At 31.1% G+C, this 17,371-nt stretch overlaps 2 protein-coding genes across 2 annotated transcripts; both read right to left on the reverse strand.

Annotated features, from left to right (window-relative positions):
* Positions 1 to 11,682: 11,682 nt before the first annotated feature.
* On the reverse strand, positions 11,683 to 13,533 carry P153DRAFT_318739 (purine nucleoside permease). Its single transcript, XM_033665065.1, has 4 exons — positions 13,025 to 13,533; positions 12,806 to 12,953; positions 12,439 to 12,743; positions 11,683 to 12,384 (listed from the first exon to the last, which is right to left on the reverse strand). The coding sequence occupies exons 1-4, from the start codon at positions 13,187 to 13,189 to the stop codon at positions 11,827 to 11,829; spliced, it is 1,176 nt and encodes a 391-aa protein (XP_033523045.1). The 5' UTR covers positions 13,190 to 13,533; the 3' UTR covers positions 11,683 to 11,826.
* A 2,901-nt stretch (positions 13,534 to 16,434) lies between these two features.
* On the reverse strand, positions 16,435 to 17,142 carry P153DRAFT_386773 (inorganic phosphate transport PHO88; the record flags this gene model as incomplete). The annotated part of the gene is made up of 3 exons (XM_033670569.1): positions 16,435 to 16,829; positions 16,908 to 17,068; positions 17,123 to 17,142. 3 exons carry the CDS (start codon positions 17,140 to 17,142, stop codon positions 16,435 to 16,437), a joined length of 576 nt encoding a protein of 191 aa, XP_033523046.1.
* Positions 17,143 to 17,371: the final 229 nt, after the last annotated feature.

A 17,371-nucleotide genomic window follows, 5' to 3' on the forward strand; every position in this document is an offset into this window, starting at 1 on the left:
TTATTTTAGGTTTATAGTGTATTTATGCTTCTAGTGTAAGCAGATAGACGTAACACAGTAAGAATCTAATATAGTAACTTAGTATAGAAGCTATTACCTAGCCCCTTTTTACATAGTAAATATTAGTTAAAGTATATAGTAATAGTAATAGAGAGCTATATAGAATATTATCTCTTTAATAACTAGCTACTTAATATACTAGTGCAGATATATATTTAAGAGCCTAGGTAGCTGTTAGTTAAAGTTTAGTTTAGTTATAAACCCTAGATTAGATTATAAACTATAGCTAGGTTGTAAAAACTCTTTAATTAACTAGTAGTTCTAAATATATAACTAGGGCAGCTTTAGAGGGGGTGCAGGTAATAATAGTTTATATAGACAAGCTAGCACATAAATATCCTACGCGCCTTAAGAGTTAAGATCTAAACACTTTATCTATCTATCTATCTATCTTATCTATCTTATCTTATCTTTCTTTATAACTAAGATTATACCTAACTAACAACACAATCCTATTAGCGCAGCCTAGGAGTTTCTACGCTGCGTCTTGCAGTAAACTAATAATTAATTAGGTTTCTTTATAAATAGAATAGGAGTAGTAGCACTAGATTTACTTACCTAAATAAACCTATAGTCTAGGTATAATATAAGTTTCTTTTATAGTACTAGTAATTCCTTCTTAGATATATTATAAAGTAGCTTCTATAGAATTTTTACTAGCTTACTATCCTTTTCTATAATCTTAATTAAGTAATTAATAGTAGTTTCTTTTAGTAGTATAAGCTTATTAGCCTCTTCTTTTAGAAAGGTCCTAAACTTACTTTATAAGTAGATTAGTAGTTTCTTTTAAAGGTTAACTATGTTTTTCTTCTTTAGTACTTTTTTAATATCTACTATAAAAGTAAAGTATAATTAGATCTACTTATCTTTCTAAAAGTGCTTTATCTAAATTATATAAGTATATATACTAATAGCCTTAGAAATTCTTACTAGTATTCTGCCTTCTTTACTTTATATTTTTATTTAACTACTATAGATAAATATAGATTTCTTTATAGAAGCTAAAGTTACCTAGTATCTATTTATCTAAAGTCTTTTTAAGATAAGGTTATATTCTTTATTACTTTCTAGCTTATAGGCCTATATTTCTTCTTTATAGCTATCTATATTTATCTATATTTAGATAGCTAACTTTTTCTAAGTAGAGTTTCCTTCTATTCTTATAATAAGTCTCTATATAATTATAGTATACACTAAATTATTTTATCTTATAAACTTAAAGAAGATAATTAAATAAGTTAAGTAGCTAGTATTAATTAAAGTAGATAATATAGCTATATTATTTATAATTATATAAACTATTAGTAGTTTTCTATCTAGCTAGTTCTACTAAAATAATAAAAACCTCTTTTCTTCTTAATCTAGTTCTTTATACTTCTGCTTATATCTATATATAGAAGTTTCTAGTTTTTTAAGTCTATTATACCTTTATTAGAAAACTTCTCTAAATTATAGGCTATTATAAAAGTAGCCTTTATTAGTTAAGTAACTAGTACTTAAAAATACTTATAAGTATAGTACCTAGCTTTTTTATAATATAGGTATAGATTTTTCTTTTTATATTATAAGCATTTTTTCTTTATAGCCTATTTAACTTTTCTATAAAATTTATTAACTTCTTTAATTAACTTACCTAAATAGGCTTTTAATAGCTTTTAGTTTATAAAGTTATTTTATAAAGACCTTATTTATAAGAAAGTAGACCTAATCTTAGCCTTAAAGAGATTTTCTTTAATTATAACTACCTAAGTTATTAGTAACTAGATAGTCTAGTTACTTAGTATATCTATAGAAATTATTTAGTCTTATAAGTTAGGTTGTAAGGTACTAAAGTACATTATTTTTAGGTTATCTATATTACCTTCTTCTTTTACTTTAAAGGCTAGCCTTATAAACTCTATATTAAAATATTATAATAAGAGCCTCTTTTATTAGAAAGTTTAGAGCTTCTATCTAGCTCTTTTAGTATATAAGTTATTAATAAATTATTTATTTAAGAATATTTATAGTCCTTTTATAGTACTTATCTTATTATAATTTATTTATTATTTTTTTTAGGTTTATAGCGTATTTATGCTTCTAGTGCAAGCAGATAGACGTAATACAGTAAGAATCTAATATAGTAACTTAGTATAGAAGCTATTACTCAGCCCCTTTTTACACAGTAAATATTAGTTAAAGTACACAGTAATAGTAACAGAGAGCTAATTAGACGTCTCTTTAATAACTAGCTACTTAATGTACCGGTGCGGACGCGTATTTAAGAGCCTAGGCAGCTGTTAGTTAAAGTTTAGTTTAGTCGTAAACCCTAGATTGTATCGTGAACTATAGCATAATTTATTTATAATAGGGTAATACTAGCAGTAAGGCCTTTTAATTAGTTAAAGATATATCTAGGCTTTAATTCTAGTTCTTTAATATTATACTTTAGCTTATAGTTTATTTAAGTCTAAAACCTTTAATAGTCCTTCTAATTACTATTAAAGTAGTTAGAATTTAGTATCTTAAAGTTTTTTAAATAGGTTCTAATAGGTACTATAAAGAAAACTAGTTCTAGGACTACTTTTAGTTTATTTACCTTTTCTTCTAATTATTATACTCTTTATTTAGTAAAGGTAAGTAGTAGTAGTATACTATTCTTAAGAATATTAATTTCCTAGGTTAGTATTTATTATATATTTTATAATTCTTCTAGAAAGGATTATTTATTAAGTTTATTAACTAGTTATTTACTAGCTACTACTAATAATAGGCTAGCTAATAAGATTAGTATATTTATAAACCTTATTATCTATTATTTATTCTTTTAGAGACTCTAGGAAACTAGTTAAAGTTTTAGTTATACTTTTTATTTATCTAGGTTCTATTTAGCTATAGTTTAGAGGCGTATTTTAATTACTTTTTATATAAAGCCTATCTCTGCTAGCTATAAAGCTTCTACTTTTAGCTTAGTAACTATAGTATCTTTTTTAATAGATATACTACTAGTAGTTTTTTAAGACTCTTCTAATTTCTAGAGGGGTTTCTATAAGTAAATTTAAATATATAGGGCTAACCCTAAGGGTAGTTACTAGTATAAATTAGATAAATTTACTAAGGATCTATAGTACTAGTTTTCCTCTACTTATAGTTCTTCTAGTAGCGTACTAGCTGTTTCTAGTAGGCTAGCTATAGGTAGGTATTAGTAGTTAGGGTAGCTAAGCTCTAAGGCTTTACTTACTAAGGTTCTACTAGGCCTAGCCTGTTACAGGGTCTATAAAAGCTTATTTTAAGTACTCTTTATTTTTAGTTAAAAATGTATTATTAAACTATTAAGTAGTAAGGCTATTTAGTTAAAAAGGCTAGGTATTAAAAAAAGCCTTATTAGCCTTATAAACTTATATAAAGAGAGCTATACTTTAACTATATAAAGCTTTACCTTAGGCCTTTTATTAAGTATAAGGCGCTGCTTTATATCTAGATTACTTAAGTAAAATATATTACTATTATACTAAGTAATTCTTTTTAATTTTTCCTACTACCTAACTAGGTATTAGAAGATCTTACTAGAAATATCTAAAGTACTATACTAGTACTATTAATCTCTTAACTTATTCTTTAAATTCTTAGTTTATTATAGAAAGTACTGTAAAACTTCTAGACTATACTAATAAAAGAATAGTTTTTCTTTTATTTAATCTTAGTAATATAGAAAGATAAGATAAAGTAGATATTTAGATAGATAAAGATTTTAATTTTTGGATATAAAAGATATTTATATACTAGCTATTTTGTATTAGCTAATTATAATATATAATATATTTATAATTACTAATTAACTTATAAGTTAACTTAACTTAACTATAGTTTCTAAGTTAATGCTAAACTAATCTTTATTTACTACCTAAGTTCTAAATAATATATTTATATTAGTATATTAAGTAGCTAGCTATAAAGAGATATTATTCTTATTAGCTTTCTATTATATTTACTATATACTTTCTCTTAATATTAACTATAAAAAAAAAGGTAGGTATTTATTTTTATAGTAAGTTTCTAAATAAGATTTTTACGATATTGCGTTTATATACCTATACTATAAGTATTAATATACTATAAACTTTAAACAATAACAAAAGTAGATTAATAGCTTAATTTTTTATTTATTTTTTACTTAAGATAATTTTCTTATCTAGATAATTTCAGTATAATATCTAAATTCTAAGCCTTTTAGGTAGATAGGTTCCTTAAAAGAAGTAGGTAGAAATTTCGAAATTACTAAAAATAATGTAAATTTCTCTTAAATATAATAGAGTATTATAACTTAATAATATTTAGTATATTACGATTTTAATTTAGATCTAGAAAAGATTATTACTTCTAGATTATAAAAATTTATAATTGCTGTTACAGTTAACTTCCTGTTATAAACGTATTTTAGTAACTTAATACTATAATTATTTGTTTAATCTAACTATAGTAGCTAATATTAGATTTAGGAATAACTTTCTACTTTCTACTATAATTACCTCTACTACTATTACTATTACTATTAGTGAAATAGTACCTAGCTCCTATTTAATTAAAAGTATATAGAAGTTCTATACTTACTTTATTACCTTTACGAGTATTACCTTCGAATTATTATATAAAAGATATATAAAAGCTTTCTTAAAGTTAATCTTATAAAAGGTTAAAGTAGTACTATTAAGCTATAAACTAGTAAGCTAGTTAGCTTAGAAGAATTTAGTATTAAAGTACAGTTTATAAGTATATTAAATAAATATAAGAATATCTTAAATTTTTAAATACTAAAGATTTACTTTAAGCCTCTTACTAACTATAAAGTACTTCTTAATAATAAGATATCTTATATAATTTATATTACCTTTTATACTAAGTAATTCTTCTATTCTTCTTTTACTATCTAACTTAAGCCTTTACAAAACTTACTTTTAGTATTTAAAGTACTATAATAATTTAATATTTTATACAGAGTAACGTATACCTTATAGAAGAAGAATAGTTTATAGTACTAAACTATCTAAGCTTTAGTAATAGTATTATATTCTAAAGAAAATAAACTTAGTTATAGTAAAATAAGTTAAAATAATAAGTAAAGAATAAGGTTAATAGCCCTAAAGTATAGAAGATCTTTTATTACTAACTAACTTATAGAAACTATTATTACATTTATATTCTTAAAAGTTACTTATTATTTATCTAAGATTACCTAGTAATTATAGAGAAGTAATAATCTATCTAAGGTATATAAAATATTCTAGACTTTAAAACTTAGCTTAACTTTAATTACTAGATGTTTAGGCTGTTTTTTAATATCTATACTAATTTATTAAGTATTATATACCTTAAAGATAGTAAAATACGTATTATTAATACTTTAAAATACTTTTATAAATTCTTACTATATATAAAAGAGCTAGTTATTACCTTCTACCTAAAGTTACTATACTAAAACTTCTCTATACAGCGTCTATCTTCTTATTTATATTAGTATAAAAATAGAATAACTGAATAATTAAGTTCTATTATATATATAAATATATTAACTTACTAGTATAATATACTTAAGTATTAATAATCTTAATTAGCTTTTGAAAACTAACTTACTACTAAAACGTTTTATATATCTTAGAGTATAACTTAATAAAAGCTAGAAGAATATTATATAAGCCTATATATATCTACGCTAGTAAATAGGTTAGAGTTAGGTAGAGGTTAGGTCTTATATAAGTATAACCTAACTCCTACCTAACTCTAACCTAATGTATAGTCTACCCTAACCTAACTCTAACCTAATATTTTAACGCTAGTATTAGGTTAGGGTTAGGTTAGGGTTGTATAGACCCTAGGTAGGGGTTAGGTTATATTATATCTACCCTAAAATATTTCTAGTAATTAGAATTTTATATTATATAGGTAAGTATTTTAGTAAGTATTAAATTAGGGACAGCAGTTATTACAGTTATTTATTACAGCTTATAAAAGGTTTTATTTAAACTATAAATCTAAGTATTCTTATATAGAGAAAGCTAATTATATAAACCTATTTATTTACCTAAAATCCTATTATACTAAACCTACTATAGTAACGTCTTACTAGTACTAAGTTCTTCTACTAAATAGTAACCTGTTTAGTATAAATAGTATTAATATTATAGTCTTTTACAGTAAGTATAGTACTAGTAGTAGTAGAAAGAAATTAACTATACCTTTAAAATAACTAATAAGGAATAACTTAGTTACCTCTTAGAAGGCTTTAAGCGCAGTTTTCTAATAGTATATACCTATACTCTTTAGTAAGGCTTTAGTAATCTTATAAATAAAGTAAGAAAATAGTAACTTATAAATAAGGAGCTTAGTAGACTTCTAATACTTCTTAATATCTCTTAAAGCTATAGCTAAGTATTATTAGTATCTATTTATAATTAAAGAATATAATAATATACTATCTTACTTAAATTAGCGCTTCTTCTTTACTAGTATCTACTTTCTACTAGTTATTTTCCTTATAGTAGTCTTTTATATAGCTTTAGTAGCTAAATCTTTCTTTAGCTACTTAGTAGCAGCAGCATTTAGCTTAAGTTTTCTTATTCTAGCTATTATAGTAAAGTAAACTTTAGATAATATAATTAAAGTATATAATAATTAAGTATTATTAGAAGTATAATAATAGTAAGATAAGCTTATTAAAGTTTTAAGAATAATAAGTAGTAAAGGTAAGTAAAAATTTACTATTTACGCTAAGTAGGCAACGTATATATATAGGCTACCTACGCTTTCTTACCTTAAGTTTTCTATCTAAAGCCTACTACCTACTCTAACTTAATAACTATACCTATACTATGTTATTACAGATATTAATTATATAATACGCAATAGATACTATTAAGAAAGAGCCTAATAATATCCTAGAGAGCCTACTGCTAGCCCTAGAAAATAACTCTCTAATAGGTTTTAAGCATTAGAAGTAGTTTAATCTAACTAAGGTATTAAATATATTTATTTATTATAGTAAATACTTACTTATATAGGAGTTTAATTATAAGGAGTATAAAGTCTAAATTATCCTTACGTAATACAGTTAAGCTAATACTTAAAAAGGTTACCTAATAAATTTTAAAAAACTATTTATAGGTAATCTTAGTAATAGTAATTACGCTATTACTTAGAGAGACTAAACTACTTTACTTAGTAAAGAAAAGAAAGCACTTCTTACTACTAAAGCTATAGATTATATTATAAAGTATTAGCTTAACTAGTAACTTAAAAAGATAAATTAATATATAGCTATAAGTAAAAATAAGTAAGTAAAGTATCTTAAGAAAAAACTTAAGAAACTAGTATAAGATTACTTTAATAATTAGAAGAGTAGTAAGTTAATATAGTTATTTATTATATAATCTTACTAATAAACTCTAGCTAAGTAGTTAGAGGCTAAGCTTAATAGAGTTTATAAAAAATAAGAAGATCTATACTAGAAAGTTAATATATACTAATATTAATAAGTTCTATAAAAGGTTACTTAAGTAGGCTAAAGCAGTATAAGTACTAAACCTTAATCTTATACCTAACTATACCTATTTAGTACTAGTAGTGCCTTTAAATAGATTTTATATAATACTTATAAAGAAGAATTAGTAAAGTTAAATAGCTAATCTTTTAAGAGTAAAAGTATAAAAGAAGAGTAGTAAGCCTTTATTACTAGATTTATAGTAGAAAAATTAGTAATAGTAACTAGTAAAAATTAGTTATAAGTTTAATATATACCTTTATTATATTTATATACTAATTGTAATAGGTAACTTAAACCTATACCTATTTATAAACTTCTAGGCGTAAATATCTCTACTTTATATAGTAATCTTCTATATATTTAAGGAAATAATAGTAATAAGTATAAAGAGAAGGTTAATATTAATTTAGAAATTAATAAATACTATAACTAGAGTAAAAATAAGTATAAAAGCGTTAATAAGTATAATAATAAGACTAATTTTAAAGGCTTTACAGATTTTAAAGGCTTTTTAGATAATAATACTAAGGTTAAAAGCTTAGGTTAGATAGCAGTAATATTAGCTAATAGTTACGTATAATAATATAACTTAAAACCTATAATATTCTTTAAATAGTAACTTAGATAAAATAACCTAATAGTAAAGTAGATATAAAGCACTAGCTATAAAGTATTTAACTTAGTATTTTACTAACCTCTAATAATTAGTTTAACTTCTTTAGCGTACGTTATTATTAAAGTAAAAACTTAGAGTTTTATAGTTAAAGTAAGGATTATATTTAATAGTAAGATTACTATAAGTTTATCTTAGTTTTTATTATAGCTTTCTATTATAGTTCTTTTATACTATATTAATTAATACTACTAGATATATAATTAACTTATTACCTAAGCCTATTTAAGAAGTCTAATAATCCTATAAGCTACTACTTAGCCTTTATATATTAAAGTTAACTACTTTCTAGATTATTAAAGGTAGAGAAAAATTAAACTTAGAACTTATTAAATACCTACCTATAGTAATAGAGTAGAATAATAATAATAAAAATATACTTTTAACTTAGAATAAGTAGTAGAGTAAGACTAAATAGGCTATTAACTTTATAACTAGTTATTTATATTAGAACTCTACTATATACTATAGTTAAGTATAGCTATATTTTAGTAAGGCTATAGACTCTATAAATAGTTATCTATATATATACTACCTTAACTACAACCTTATACTTTAATACTTATTAGCTAAAAAGACTATTAGAATAAAATACCTACTTAACTATCTAAACTTAAGAAGCTATAAGTCTACTATTATTTTTATATACTTATACCTATTAATACTTCTTAATTAGTCTACTTTACTTAGTAAAAAAAGAACTTATAATTTTTTTCTTTTATATTCTACTTTAGACTTTAAGAAAGAGCTTATATAGCTAGTTATTAATAGTAATTTATCCTTCTAAATAATTAAATAGCTATTATTTAATTACTTTATTTAATTCCTATAACTAGAGGCTGTAATAATTAGCTGTTATAAATTCTAGTATAACTTCTATAATTAATACTGTAAAGTAAAGATATCTATTCTTTATAATCTTAGTATAATAACTAAAATCTTAATTATATTAGATAGGTAGTTTATAAGTAATTACCTTAGTTTCCTAGCTATTAAAGAGTACTATATTAATACTAATTAGAAACTTTAAAAGAAGCTACTAGATTTTATTCTAATACGTAGTAGGCATACTAGTATTTCTATAGTAGAAGAGGTAGGCAAAGTGCTTTCTAAAACTAGTACTAAGTATAGGCTTCTTACTATTACCTATAATAATACTAGTAATAATACTATACTTACTTAGGCAGTTAAAGTAAACTTATAAAATAATAAAATTACCTAAAGCTTATAAGAAAATACTATTTTATACCTTACCTATATTATTAACCTTATTATCTAGGATATTATCTAGTATTTAAAACTAGCTACTTTTACTAAGGTTATTAATACTCTATAAAGGCGCTATATCTAGGATATTAAAGCGTAGATATTAGTTCTAAACTTACTTTATAAGGAATATATCTTTTTATTATATATATTAATTATATACTAATTAACTACTAGCTTAGAGCTATTTATATTATAATTAATATCTTACTACAGTATTATAAGTACTTTATATTAATACAGCTATACTTTCTAGTAAAAGATTAGCTATCTATTATTTATAATATAAAGATAAGATAGAATTTTACCTATAATATATATAAGCGTATAATTAAGCTACAGAGATATATTAATAAATAGCTAAGGTAAGAGATTATCCTTAAGGCTAGTGTAGGTACTTATACTAGTAGTATTTTAGCTAAAAATAATACTAGTAAAGTAGACTTTTATAATTTAAAATACCTTTAACTATCTTTTATTTAGTAGTATTACTTTAAGCTAATAATAGAGATACTTAAGTAATTTAAGAACGTAACTAGCTTCCTAAGTAAGAACTAGAAGCTATAGATCTAGTATATATAGCTTATATATAATTAACTATTTAACTTTTTAAACTAGATAATAGAAGACCTTAATAAGGATATTATAAATTAAGAGAATACTAATTAGCTAGCTGTAGTATAAGCTATAGCTAGAAGAGGTTAGGTAAAATTAAGTAAGTACTACTTAAAAACTAATATAAAGTATAGGTTCTTATTTAACTATATAATAATTCTTAACCTAACTTAGAAACTTATAATATATAAGGTTTATTTATTACAGTTACTTATTATAGCTATATACTAACTAAGTACGTAGGATAAATTATAAGATTCTTAAAATAAATATATATATTATATATAATTTCTTAATTACCTTAGCTGCTATAACTAAGAAGAGTAAAGTAAATCTATACTAAACTTAACTCTTTATTTATAAAAATAATAAGGTAGTAAATAGTTTTAGAAGCCTTCTACCTCTTTATTATAACTAAGTAGTTTTTCTACCTTAAGTTAGAGTTTCTAAACTTAAGAAGCTAATAATCTTAATAGCTAAACTATTTAAGAAGAAGAAGCCTACCTTAGTACTATATATATAATAGGTAATAGCTCCTTTAACATTTTAGAGTAGTAGAAGGCTAATAAAGGTATATATCCTTAACTAGCTTAAGTTATAAAGAATATATTAGTAATACTAATTACCTAAGTTAGTATTAAGTATATTTTTAATATTACTAAGGATATAATTAGTAATTAAAAGTATTACTTATTTAGTTAAATAATTTAGTAAATTATAATTCTTAAGGATTTAATTTCTTAAAAGGTAGACTAGCTAATAAACCTTTTAAATAAGAATATAGGCGTATATAAGGCTCCTTATAATAAGGCTAATAATCTATTAAATCTTCTAGCTCTAGTAGAGTAGATAGGTAACCTATATAAAGTTATTATTAAAAAGAAGGATATTAAATAAGAGAAGAATATAGAGGGCCTATTAATATGTCTAGCGCGTAAGCGTATCTACTCTACCTATTACTATAATTAATAGTTATAATTAAATAGTTTAAATAATATTTTTATATTTTCTATATAATACTAACCTATATTATTATTATAATATATATATATCTTTATATAATATATATATATATTTTTATAGGTAACCTACGTAGGTACCTTTTACCTAACCCTAACCTAAGCTTTAACTACTTCTACCTAACCCTAACCTTAAGCTTTAACTACCCCTACCTAACTTTAACCTAAAGCTTTAACTACCTCTACCTAACAATAACTCTAAGCTTAGACTACTCTAACTTAACTCTAACCTAGAGTCTATACAACTCTAACCTAACTCTAACCTGTTATTAGGTACTCTAAACCTATTTACTAGCGTATATATATCTAATATTTTTTCTTATATAAAGGCGATGCTGTCTATACTATTTATAAAAAACGCTTAGTTAAACTAATATTTAGCTTAGTTTTTGCGTTAAGCTTAGGAGCACCTATAAGCGCTAGCGAGGAGGTGTATAGAGCGAGTACGTATAGAGCAGAATAACAGTTACTCTAAGCTCAAGAGTTCCCCTGGCGTGCGTCTAGGAGCTTCGTGGGGTTGCGCTAATTATCTTAATAATAAAAGCCTTCTAATAAACATTAGTTGGCATTATTATACAATTGTGTAGATAAAGTTTACTTTATTAACATATAGGCATTCCTTGATACCTTATCGAAAGTCATCTATAAACTGCCAAGAGATTGATTTTGCAAATAGATTACGCCACTCCAAAGAATGGGTACGGTCCAAAGTCAGGTGTTCCTCCCAACGTACCAAAGATATCACCGACATAGTTGGTCGGCTCGATACCTTTCGCATATATAGTGTCCCAGTTGGTAGTGATATCAGTCACAACCTCAATTCCAGCGATGTAAATATTAGCAACGCTAGGAAGAAATCCTCCAGAAACGGAGAAGATCAAATGCTGATAAGCCGACTCGCCCGGGTGAGGTCTTTCGAAGTTCGAGGCCGTACGCATGATCATGATTCGGTTGTAGTCGACCTTCTTAGCTTGCGCTGCTCTCATCAACGCTTCGAGGGTGGCGTTGTCTTCCTGTGCAGTAGTGCAGTACACACCCGTGCCGTTCGTCATCAGTAGCGTGAAGTTGTTGGCAGCCTCGGTGAGAATTGGGCCAGAGAAATAGTTATCGCTGGTAGCTACGTCGCAGCCAATAACCACAGGCGGTTCCCTGGCGGCTTTCTGTTCGTAGGTGGCGCGGTACGCTATCGCGGTGTCTGAGTCATTGAGTTTGGCTTTGGAAGAGAGCATGACGGCCTATGAACGTTAGCAACGATTTTTGTACCATTTATCAGAAGACGCTGTACTGACCCTATCTCTCAGAGCAACGTTAAGCTCAAAAACCTCAGTGCCATAGACATTTTGCGGATACATAGCAGGTGCCGGTGCCGTTGTTCCGTAAGGAATATAACCAGTTGTGAAGTTGTCGCCGATGTCTCGGATATCGAACTCGTACTGTTGAGCTACTTGGATAGCGAATCTCGCGTACGTCACTGAACCGAGAGTAGCAATGTTAGGGTTGACACCTGCGATGCCAGCGGACAAAAAGTACGTCTCAGTAAGATCAAAGCCAGCATATAACGTGAGGGATTGGATGGTCGTAGCAGCATTGATTTCTAGTCACAAGTCAGTATACACTACAAACTTGTTGTTTGCTCAAGAAATGGAGTCATCTTACCGCCTTCGCCCGTTACTACCTGGCAAATCTCGCCATCTGCGGTACAATGGGCTTCTGGGAATCTTGGAGAAAGTCCAGGAATACTGATATTTTGCGCCAGGATGTCAAATTCAGGTATATTCCACCAGACTTCAGCTTCGGGTTGAAACTGAAATGATATTAACTTCGATCTTGGCTTGTAGATGCCCTTTGGTTCTTCCCAAGGCAAGGACTACTCACTAAACTGATTATGAGCACCTTTGGTTTCAGTGGACAGGAAGGTGTCGTGAGATTGTAATTTCTTGCTCTCAACGTTACTGATCCGGAACTTGCCAAGAGTGGCAGCGATGATACAGTTGGCAGAAGCAAAGCTCCAATGAGCTGTACTGCAGATATGAAATGCATTTCTTCTGACTCAATTGCGGACTTGAGATGTTGAGTGAAGAAAGGAATTAGCAACGTCCTCAATAGCAGAGAGGCGGGAGACAAGACCTAAAGCTTTATAACCTATGCAATTTCGCCGTAAGCTTGAACAGTAGAAGCCTTCCGCTAAGACTTTCACGCGATTCATTGGGCAGAACTCCACGTCATGTAACCCACGGTGAACATGCGACTAGGTTAGCAAAGCCAATGTCAAAGACATCGCGTCAAATGAGATAACGACCCGATCAGCGTCAAACCAATCGATAGATTCGCGGACGGACGTGGCTCAGTGAGATAGGCGAGTTCTTTGATAACAGCTTTTCCATGAGTAGTGAAATGCCTATCCACAATTATCGTGCAATTGACTAAGCTTTTTGGAGCAACGCTAGCAGAAGAAAGTTGAGGCTCAACACGAGTACGTGACTTCGCACAACTTGACGTCACGATTTTGATTTTCTTTTCCCGCAAACTATTGTCAACTTGGCTAGTTGCGTTGACTTGATCTCTCTTCAGTCTCACACCGTCCTTGCTAGCATTGATACAAACGCGTGGGTATAGTGTGTCTGAGCTTCATCTTGGTCATAGGATTGGTCCGGGACGTGGTCGCAGCCAGCCTCTCGGTTAGCCGAAGTACCGGGATCCAAGATAGAGAGAGATCTTGCCAGCGCGATAGCTACATGCAAAGATTGGTTTGAATTTGTGCGCTTACACCTTGGTGGGATACGATTAGGTTGGTGTGCTTGCAGCATTCCACTACTTTCGTGCATGCGCCCAGGATTGAACTCGCCAGCCAATTGGTACGGCGGTGCCCAGTTAGTCTTGTTATTCCCGGCGTTCTCCGAAGCTCTTTCTTGATAGTTCGCAAACCATTTGTCATTTTAACTCTTTTAGTGCGTTGATCTTATTGTTCGGTCAAAATATCTTGATAAGAGGGATTACATGATTACATCCTTCTCCACCTGTTAGATGCTATCGAGAGCTGCTGTCGGTCGTGGCATTACTATATACAAATAGCGTTCACGTTTGTTGGGGAAGGATCAAATCGAAATTCAGTAGTATTTCAAAGTTTGACGCGTATTGCTTGCACATATAGTCATATTGAACTGTATAAAAAACGAGTGAATGAATATGTAGAGTTTAGTACAGGATTGCAACTCAGGACTCACCATACCGAAGTGAAGCCGAGCACAGTTCAAGACACGATCAACAATGCTGGCAGTTGATGTTCGAGACATGACGATGTGGCTGTGTTACAGAAGGGTCAACCAACATCATAGCACTTTTATAAGTAATACTCTGACATCTAACCAAGAGAGTAAATCCATACTGAACATCTGTGTCGCTCTAACCAGATATACTTCGACTTGGAGAAGCATCGTCAAATGACTTAGAGCCTATTCGATATTCACGTCAACACATGTTCAGACTCCTCCCAGCTAAGATGATATCCTTCACCAATCAAGCTGACATGACGAATCAACACGCGGACAAAGCAATGCACCGATGATATATAGATATATGAAGCGGAGAGGCTAGTATCATAAGTAGAGATGACGATGTTGCCCTGACTCCTAATGTTATATACACCTCCTGTCACTGTTACTATCGCCATATCCATCATTTCTATCCAGCTCACCTTCGCAAATGCCCATTAACTGGTGGTTTGTTGTATTGAGATTGACTGCGAGTGACTATACAGCTCTTGATAGTGCCGTATCCCAGCTTCGATATCATCTTCCATGTTGACCTAGAGATGGAATCAAAGGCGCTAAAAGTTTGTTCTGTATCGTTGTAGTCTCCAGCTTGGCTGCCTAGTTCTCTTCCGAAGCCATAGCTAAGTAAACGAGGGTTAGCGATTTGATGGGCTTGGATGGCTGAGACGATGGGTCTGGAGCCCCATCTAGTCCTGTATTCATCGTGTCCTCGATGTTGGAGCCAGCCTTATCGGAGTCGGAGAAGACGTTAGGGATATTCGACGACACCTGCTCGTTGGGTGTTGGGGTTTCGCCCTCGCTCTCCTTCGGGTCGTGTCCAAGGTATTGATACTCAGCACGAAGTCTCTTGTCGTGCATATATATGAGTAGTAGTTTAGTGGCATTAAATGAAGATTTGCTATGCGGGACTTGGGGTGCCTGATGCGATGTGCTGGACTTAATTTGCTTGTAGAGCTTTGTCTACATTTGGGCGTCTACATAACGGAATCTCTGTTTTCGTGATGCACCTATCGCTGTGCCATAACCAGAGATTAGGCTTTCTACCTCTGACGGTAATTGTTTTGCCGCTTTCAGAAGTTAATTGGTTTTGGCCTTCAGTCATTGCTATCCTAACCCTCGCGATGGCAGCCTTGTTCGCAACCCGTGTCGTTGCGTGGTAGACATAATCCTCACAAAGGTCGGTTGACAGAGTTGAAGCCTAGATATATGTCTGCTAAATCCTGATGTATTCCTGGGCTCTTTCTGTTACGCTAAGTGTCACTTGTTTGTTCCTTCAATACGCAGATTCTTGACTGAAGTTATGACGGAATTTTGGATCGGCTACGTCGAATCTTGCCAATTCTGTGACAAGTTTCCTCCAGCCTGGTGCTGCGCACACCAATTGCAGGAAACCGCTATATCCGAAAATGGCGGCATTGGCGTGTTGGGTGGTGCACGGAGCAGCGTTGCCGAAGATCAAGGTTATAACGGCGGACTCATTCCTGACCAGGTGAACAGGATTGAGGTAAAGCGGGATGGAATTTGTTGTAGGTAAAGGTTACAGCTTAATCTTTAGCGCGGTGGACGGGGACGAATGGCTTGAGGAGAGTGGTACCAAAACAGGTTCGAACAAGTTAGTAGGGAGCCAAATTAGGAAATCTTCAATGGGAAACCGCACTGTATATTGCGTGGTCGTGCTCTGTCTTGCTGTGTCGAAAGCATCCGCAGATCACTAGGCGCATGGGTCTTCGCGATACTATGGGTAACAAGACGAGCACTCTTATAGGTAGTAACGAGCCAAGGTAGACAGCTCCTGTCATAACTCAGACTTGTGTTGCAATGTGGTGTACATCGTGAGCGTTTACTACTGCACCTTAGTGTTGGTGTGATAATGCGTGACGTGCCATTACTATACAATCAGCAAGCTTTCAACATGCATGCTCACTTTGCCCTTTGAAGGCACGCAGTGAATTTTTCCCCTCTACAGATATGACTCGGCCGCAACACTAATAACAAATCGTCCAGTCCCCCCTTCTATTCGTCCTTGACACCACCGCGGCCGGCACGCTCAGCAGCCTCAATGCTCTTCTTGTCCGTCTTGATCTCACCACCCTGCATGGCGCCCATCATGCCGCCAGCCGCCTTCCACGGACGCTGGAGATCGCCAGTGGCAGGTTGGCCGAGAAGGTGGACCTTGACCAGGTTGCCCTCAAAGGCACCCTTGAGCGGGATGATGGACTGAATGAGCAGTGGGTTGGTGTACTTGAAGTAGATGTGCATGACGCACATCATTCCAACACCCATCATCTGGGCCTTGAAGAGCTCGCGTAGCTTGGACACATCGTAGGCCTTGACCGTGGTCGCGACAAACTTGGGCTCCTCGCCAGATCCCATGGGCGCGGGCTCGACGTATTTGACAATGGTCATGTCTGGTGGCTGTCAGCATTGCGGCGCCACGAAAAGGCACTGGGCTTCCCAGCCGCACAGTGCCACGGAGTATGACGCACCATTCTTCTTGTTGATCTGTTGCTGGACGTAGAGGGAGATACCGGCGATGATGAGGTTGGAGATGATGTAAAGTGCACGCACGCCCATCAAGACGTTTGGATCATCGAATGGTATCTTCTTGGAGATCTGCATGAACCCCAGAATGATGACCAGGTTGGTACTGTGAGGCAGCCGTTAGCAAGCTTTCCTGAACATACGCGACGCGGTAACGGACATCTGCGGACTGATGGCCATTGTGAATATCGGTTGCGACGGCTACGTGGTTGATGCGAAGGTTGCGCGAGGGCGACTGTCAGTCGGTATTGAGAGATGCTGATATGCGGGCGCAAGGTGGAAGGCGAGGGGGCCCAACTTTTGTGGTGGGAGTGCCTTGGCAAACACCGAAAGGCCACCTTCGGTTCCGGGGGAAGGCCTAGCCCCAAAACGACCTTCACTGTTCTACGGGCATCCAACGCCTTCTGTG

Source organism: Dothidotthia symphoricarpi, assembly GCF_010015815.1.
Source record: "Dothidotthia symphoricarpi CBS 119687 unplaced genomic scaffold P153scaffold_12, whole genome shotgun sequence".
NCBI lineage: Eukaryota > Fungi > Ascomycota > Dothideomycetes > Pleosporales > Dothidotthiaceae > Dothidotthia > Dothidotthia symphoricarpi.